The following is a 7,499-nucleotide window of genomic DNA, read 5'->3' on the forward strand; positions in this document are numbered from 1 at the left end:
TAAACATTATTTGTATAGCTGCGATAAAACACCAAAGACGAGCCACCTTCAGTCGCTTAGATTTAGTTCAAAACTTGTAAAAAAAGCTATCAATTTTGAGTTCCTATGCTCGCTCTCGTTCCCTCCTTTCTCTTTGGTCTTTTCTTTCTGACGTTAACTTATTTAACTAGAAACAAGCAACAGTTTTCGATTTTCTGAGTTTTAACTTGATTGCAATAGTTTCGATATTGGAATCTTTTTACAGTTCAGTTACAAATAAATATATAGTTTTTTTAAATCTTCACAGGAACAGAAACTGACTTCTTTGCTGGAAACCGCGCTTGTAAATGCTTGGAGGGACAATATCGGACTCACATGTTCGAAGAATGTTTCAAATGTGGGAAAGGGGGACTGAAATGCCAAGATGACTACGCTTCATTAAAATCTGGTCATTGGTGGGAATGGCGAAACAAGACGTACAAAGATCGCTACGAACTTTATATTAAAAATCTCTTGACATCTTCACCAAACTTAGATGCTTTCCATGTACAATACCCTTATCCCATACCAATGCCATATATGTGCCCAGCAGAAATGTCGTGTACGGGTGGTCTAGATTCCCTCTGTGAGAATGGTTATGAAGGTCCGCTTTGCAGTGTTTGCAGTTCAGGATACTACAAACAGTTTAAACTCTGCACACGATGCCCATCAAAGAAGTGGATTGTGGGCCAGTTGTCTATAATTTTGGTCATCGTTTTGATTATCATTGCCGTTTTGGTGTGGTCAAGCAGAAGGAACATTAAGAAGGAAGAAGAACGCTTTCTGATAGATAAGTTTTTTTCGAAGGTTAAGATCGTAATTGGCTTCTATCAGGTCACTAATGGTTTGCTGGACGTGTTCTCATACATCAAATGGCCAGGTTCTCTCGAAAATATCGCTAGATATTCAGGATTTCTCCAGTTGAATGTGCTGCAGATAGCACCCATCCAGTGCCTTTTCCCTGGATTACACTTGGATGCCTTTGGAAGCCTTTTTGCACTGATGGCAATGAATTTCGCTATAGTTTGCTTTTCAGTCATTGCTTATGGAGTTCATAAACTGCTCATCTCAAGAAATCGCAACCTCGAAGAGGATGAAAAGTCAAGGCGAGTCTCGCAATCGAAGGAGCTTGTGTACAGGAATTTGTTTTTCTTCCTGTACGTAACGTACCTCAGCACGTGTTACAAGACAGCCTCTGTCCTGCCACCTGCATGCAGGAAGCTCTGCCGAGACGACAAAGAAGTTTTGTGTTCTAAGTACCTGAAAGCGGATTACAGTGTACCATGTCAAGGGCAAAAATACAATCATATGCTTGTCGTGGCATACATTTCAACCACCTATATTTTTGCCCTTCCTGCCGCCTCGTTTATCGCCCTTTGGAGACAACAAAGAGCACGGTTGGCCACACAAGATGAAGATACATCACAGGATTCTGGTTCTAACAAGGAAATGATTTCTGGATTGCGCTTTCTCTTTGAAAATTACAAAACCCATTCGTGGTATTGGGAACTTGTTGAAATGACTCGTAAAGTAATCCTGACATGTGGCCTAATTTTTGTAGGACAAGAGAGCAGGTCCTACATTGGCTTGGCACTGGTCATCGCTGGGATGTATGGGTTCCTTTTCGCCTGGGTAAAACCCTTACAAGACGTGACGGAAAACAGGCTGATGACGACGTCCCTTGCTGTTACTGTTGTCAACTTGGTTATTGGAGCAGTGAGTAAGATACCCACAGAATATGAAACAGGGTGGATTGGCCCAGATAGTGATGCACTCTTATTCAAGATACTGATATTCGCAGCAAATTCGATGGTGATAGGTCAGCTTCTCGGTAAGATAAAAAGTTAATATTTAAATATGTTTAATCTAACAGCGAGCTCAGATGTTCAGCCTGCCGATCACAAATCCAAATGGGTAACGAATGGGTGCATTTGATTGAGTTATTGATTTTAAGGTGCTGGTATCCGCAAACTAGAGAGCTTTTGCAAATCATGACTAAAACAAAATTGTTGAATGGCCTTGCACATGCATTGAGTTCTTCTTGTATCCCTTGGCTGTCCTCTGCGAAGCAACCACGTGAAATGACCAGTATGTTCGTATTTTTTTTAATGACAGTCAATCTATCACGGTATATAATTTCTGCCACCAATGGACAAACTAAGTAAATCGAGATAATACTCATTGTTTTAAAAATATGTTTTGGTCGACATTGTGGTCAATGCTGAATTTCCTCTTGTAAACAGTTCATGTCTTTTTCATTGGTTGATGCCATCACTGGCAACTTAGCTTTTCACAATGCACGATGCCATATTTCCTCTAGGTTAGGCCTGGAGTGAGGCAAAACTGTGCTCTGCTTGTTAGATGAGAAATAACACTAGATGAAGCGATAATTAAGAGCACCAGTCTTTTAAAATCAAACAAATCAGGGCAACGGTGGGAATAAAGAAATAATATAAACGTTACTTTTCACAACATGACTGATTTTAGTTTTTATTTGAATAGGACAAATTCATTGTTTTGTTAGTGGTGAAAAAAAGCCGCCTTTTTTCATTGAAAAAATAAATAGCCGATATTTTTCCTGTCATTTTTGTACCAGTTCTTTCATATTCTGTTTTAAGATTGCTTCATTCTTGGTTTGCTTTCAGTTGAGTATGCTTTGTTCCTATATCATTTCCTGAAGGAGTGGCGCAAAAATCCACAGTGGTCTTTTTCTTGTTGCCTGTCTCTGCTTCTCCCTCTCAACAGTTTGCAGGGAGATATTCATGGTATCGCTGACACGAACGTCCTTAAAACACAGCTGCAAACAGGAGACTTTGAAATGGTTACACTTCAGACTGCTATACAAGACAGTGGCGCAATTGATATTACCCTTGAAGAAAACGAGGAAGGTGATGCTGATGGCGGCAACACAGTGGAGGGGAAGGATGACAATCGTCAAGGCATTTACTATGTCACCCAAAAAAATGATCAAGGGACACAAACTGAGATATTGTCACGTTTCACAAGGCCTGATGTCAAAGTAATGAGTCATTTGGAGAGACATACTTGTAAATCACTGTGAGTACAAACTATACATGAGTATGCAGTTGGAGTAGTACAAAATATTATTTTGTATGGCTAAGTTTAAGCTGTATAAAAAATAGATTACATTTTATTTCATTCCAACTGAAAACGAAACCTTAAATTATCGTGATATCAGATTTGTTACATAAAGTTTCCCACCCTGTCATTGAATGTTTCATCAGATTCGTAGGCTACTGCGCGCCTTTGATTCGCTAAAACATCGAGAGGGACACATCCTTAAACAAAGCGCAAATAATTTTTTTTTCACCCGTAAATTACGTTATCGAAGGTTAACAGTTTAACTATAAGCGATAAGTTTTTAAGCGGTTAGTTAGCTTTCTCAATTGTGTTCCAGCCTGCTCCTGTGTTCCCTGGTTTTAGTAAGATGATATTCACTGTGTATAGGCAATTCAACCCTGGGCCGATAATAAATTCATACCCTCACCAGGATACAATGTGGGATGGTTCTCGTTCTCGTAGGACATATCAAAAGAATTTTGCATTTAGTAGTATTATCCTAAACTTGTTCTACAAGATGACCCCTCGCGACCCTCCCTATCTTGTACAGTCAGTAGTCGATCAATCCTCCTGGTGCCCTGTGGCACAATAGAGAGCGTTAACCAACTGCTCCATTTGCCTGTTAAAGGCAAGGCTACAATAAGAGTCAAACAAAAGACACCTTCAATAAGTCGGGAGCAGGAAAACCGTTGATTTTAATTTCTCACATTTATAGTATTCTAATCACTATAGCAATGGCATACAAAATTCAATGGAATGTCCAGTGTCTTCAAATGTTAGTGCCATGTGCAACAACGCAACTTAATTAACAAAAGAATGTGGTTAGAGCGTATAGTTACTGAAGTGATCTTAAGAATTTTTAAGGAAGTTACGCAACTGCCTCTTAAGACCAGAAAATAAAATTTCAAGGCTAACGAAAATTAAATTCATGAGATTTGTTTGTCCGTGAATATGTTCCCCTTTTTCTTATTTTATATTTTTAATTAGCAACAGTTAAAACATATAAAAAACATATCTAAAATGTTACACTGCGGACACTCGAACCGTGAACACCAGTCCTGTTTTCCGCTTTTTTAGTGGCAGCCAATCAAAGACTTGTATCAAAACGAGACTGTGACATTTTTTTGGTCAACAACAAAAGTTCAGCGCTGTTCACTTGAAGGCCATGGCGGGGGGAAAATCAGACGTTTATGCTTGGTTAAAGTCGTTGTCACCAGGACTAAATCTAGAGAGATTGTATCCTAAGTTCGAAAGTAGGAGGATTTTGGTCAAGACCATCTCTCGCGTTCCTGAAATCGGATGACCTGGACGCATTCTTTCCCTCGCCCAATAAACTTCTTCTTGTAGAAATAGGGATGCTTGAAGCGGAGATCAACAACATTAGAACTGAAAATAACCACAATCCAGGAGCTCTTGAACCAAGAAAGCTGGACATGACGCTAGATGATGGCGTCAAGCCAACCGTGGACGAATTTTGCGGATTTTCCTCGTTCCAGGCATCGCCAGAGATCCGACTCATAGCTGTGAGCTAAGCCCTCTAGATCGAAAAAACTCAAAACTGCTTGAAGCTCAAGTTAAAAGTGTCAGGTGTAATACACAAGGGAAGCACACAGCTTTGGATGATTTGCCTAGTGGAAAGCATGGGAAAGTATGCACGATTTGTCACATGTCTGGTCAAAACAGAGCTAAATGTAAGGGAAGTCCATGTCGAAGTGAAAGTTTCTGCCAAGTAAAAGATAAGCATCCAGAACTGCAGAATGATATAAGGGCCTTGCAACGAGATCTTTAAGAACCGGAACGAAAAAATGCTAAAGCAAAAAACGACAATGATATTTTTACTGCATCGCGTGAACGCGCCAAGTCGAGTTTTTTTGCGATCATGCGTCGCCGTCTGAGAACTCAAAACCCAGGGAAGTATCTTGATCGTTCTGCTTTAGACAGATACCGTATGGTCTTGCAACGCGCATTAAACAACAAAGTCCCTCTAAAATGAGGGACGACTGGACACTACGTAAAGTTATGGAGCAGTATAAATGTGGAATTGGATTTCAGCAACATCAACAATACGACTCGCGTCGCCTACCTGATCCTACGCATCCATCAACACTGTCAACAACACATTGGGCTGGAGTCTAGAACTTGAGTTGATCTACGATTTCCATGAGAACTAGAAACATTTCTTGACATTATAAACGTTACTCTCATTGATATGTTGTTGCACTTGAGTTCACAAAGTCTAAATATAGTGGTTTTGTTGTGTTATCACATTCCTAGAGATTAGACTAGCAACTAGTAATGTTCCAATTAGAGGCCAAAAGGTAATATAAAACTCTACAGTTAAACCATCGTTTCCTGGGGATTTATGTTTTTGGAATGATTGTAGTACATTGTAACACTACCCGTATCCTAATTTGCCTTACAAATATTTCTAAAGTTTTTCGATAATTTTGGAATTTAATCATTTGAGTCTTTTTAAAATAACTGAAGTGATAGTCTCTGAATCGGCGCAATCATTTCCATCATAAAGATTCGAATAAAATGATTCTAACTCATTCCGCCGGCCAAGTGAGTCTTTATGTAGAAATATAGCATGATAAATTTTGCATTAACTGAAAAACTCGGAAAAAAATTCCGAGTTTTTCAGTTAATGCAAAATTTATCATGCTATATTTCTAACTCATTCATAATTTTTTTTAGGGTCATGCGTTAGAGATCCCTAATTTGTCATAAATTTGGTTTTCTTTTTGTTAGAGTTTTCAAGGTTGAGAGGGTATTTGTTATTTCTCTCCCCTATTTCGTTTCAAGTGGTACGGTGCACAGTGCATCATGGTCAGAGGAATAAAGATCCCAGCAGTTTTCCACTCAACATGGCGTCACTTGTGTATGCCTAGTTCGCTCTCTGTCGAGGAACCTAACTTGGGGTCAGAAGTCGTGCCTTAAAAATCGCTCACGCCGTATCGCCAAGACAACCCCGACAAACCGGTGGAAACTCGGCGAAATGTAACGCGATTCAGTTGCTCAAACACACTCGCATTGGTCGAACACAAAGCACATGGCTGACAGCAAACCACCGAAACTCACTCTTACCGACGACAAGGCAGCCAGCGTACGAATCCGGCATCAGAAATTTAACACCTGGTGCCTACTTCGGCATCATGCACTCTGCTACTTCTCAAGTGGAAAAACAGGTCAATCGATTGACTAACAAACCTTCACTTCCGCAAGCAAAATGTGGGTGGTGTGGAGGCGCCAGGACTGTCCAGCCTCCAGGCCAGGCACCTATTGCACCAATTGTTACATGATGGAAAACCAAAGTATGCACATCCCCCAAAGACAAGTTCAAAGTAGAATGTTTTGAAAAAGCATTCAAAATCCAACATATGCCCACCCCCAAAGCGTGGAAATGATGTCCACCAGCTCACAGCGGACACCTACTTGTCTGCATACCTTCTCCATGTTTGCTCACCACCAAAATAGTGACTCTCCGAAGGACGACAGATACTTCACTTCCATCAGTCCCAACAGGAGCGTAAAATTGTTAATGCTGGTGGATTCAGAAGCCACATGTAACACTCTCCCATCATCCATCTACAGTAAAATATCAGACGCCACCCCGTTGAAGCCTTCCCATGTAAAGATCTTTCCTTATCCTGGGAAAGCCATTCATCCTGTTGGCAGGGTCAGCCTGGCCACTGGAATTTGAAGTAATAGACACTAAGGACATCCCTGGAAAACTAGCACTGATCAGTGGAAAAGACAGCGAGCGCCTAGGTCTGATTAAATTCCACAGGGACAGGGTATTCTCCTCCATAACAACGGACATCAAACCTAAGCAAACCCATGTCCATATGGCTACCTTAACACACCCAAAGCCCCAAAAGTCATTCCCTACGGCAGACTGGCAACTAGGCCACCTCCAGAAAGATGAACTGAGGGCCTAGAAACTGTCAGCCAGTCAATTTGACCCTTGGCCCTGTTGTTACCCCATGTCACGCAGGGGTCCACAGAATGCCGATTGCCAAACTTGAGAAAGCAAAGCTGGATGACACGGTGACATGCAGAAAAATAAAAAAGGGGGGAACCCACCAGCTGGTGCAGCAACATGACAGTCCGCGAGAAAGTCCTTCCAGATGGTAACACCAAACTGCGCCTCTGCCTGGATCCAAGCCAAATACTAAACAAAGCCATTGTTATCCCGCACTACCAAATTCCCACCATTCAAGAGATACTGCCCAGACTGTCAGGCAAGAAATAAAAGACCTTCTCTATCTTTGACGTACTTTATGACTTCACCCAAATTGCACTGACCGATGAATTTAGCCTACTCACTACCATGCACATGGGGCAGGTATCAGATTTCCAAGTATCTTGAGATCCGAGAGTTTTCTTTGTAACTCAAG

General features: G+C 41.0%; 1 protein-coding gene across 1 annotated transcript; it reads left to right on the top strand.

The window, feature by feature from the left end:
• The first annotated feature begins 573 nt into the window (after nucleotides 1-573).
• On the top strand, nucleotides 574-4,631 carry LOC144652414 (uncharacterized). The gene is made up of 3 exons (XM_078512428.1): nucleotides 574-1,849; nucleotides 2,664-3,075; nucleotides 4,346-4,631. Exons 1-3 carry the CDS (start codon nucleotides 574-576, stop codon nucleotides 4,629-4,631), a joined length of 1,974 nt encoding a protein of 657 aa, XP_078368554.1.
• The last annotated feature ends 2,868 nt before the right edge of the window (nucleotides 4,632-7,499 follow it).

Source organism: Oculina patagonica, chromosome 4, assembly GCF_052425735.1.
Source record: "Oculina patagonica isolate OP01 chromosome 4, crgOcupat, whole genome shotgun sequence".
NCBI classification, from domain to species: domain Eukaryota; kingdom Metazoa; phylum Cnidaria; class Anthozoa; order Scleractinia; family Oculinidae; genus Oculina; species Oculina patagonica.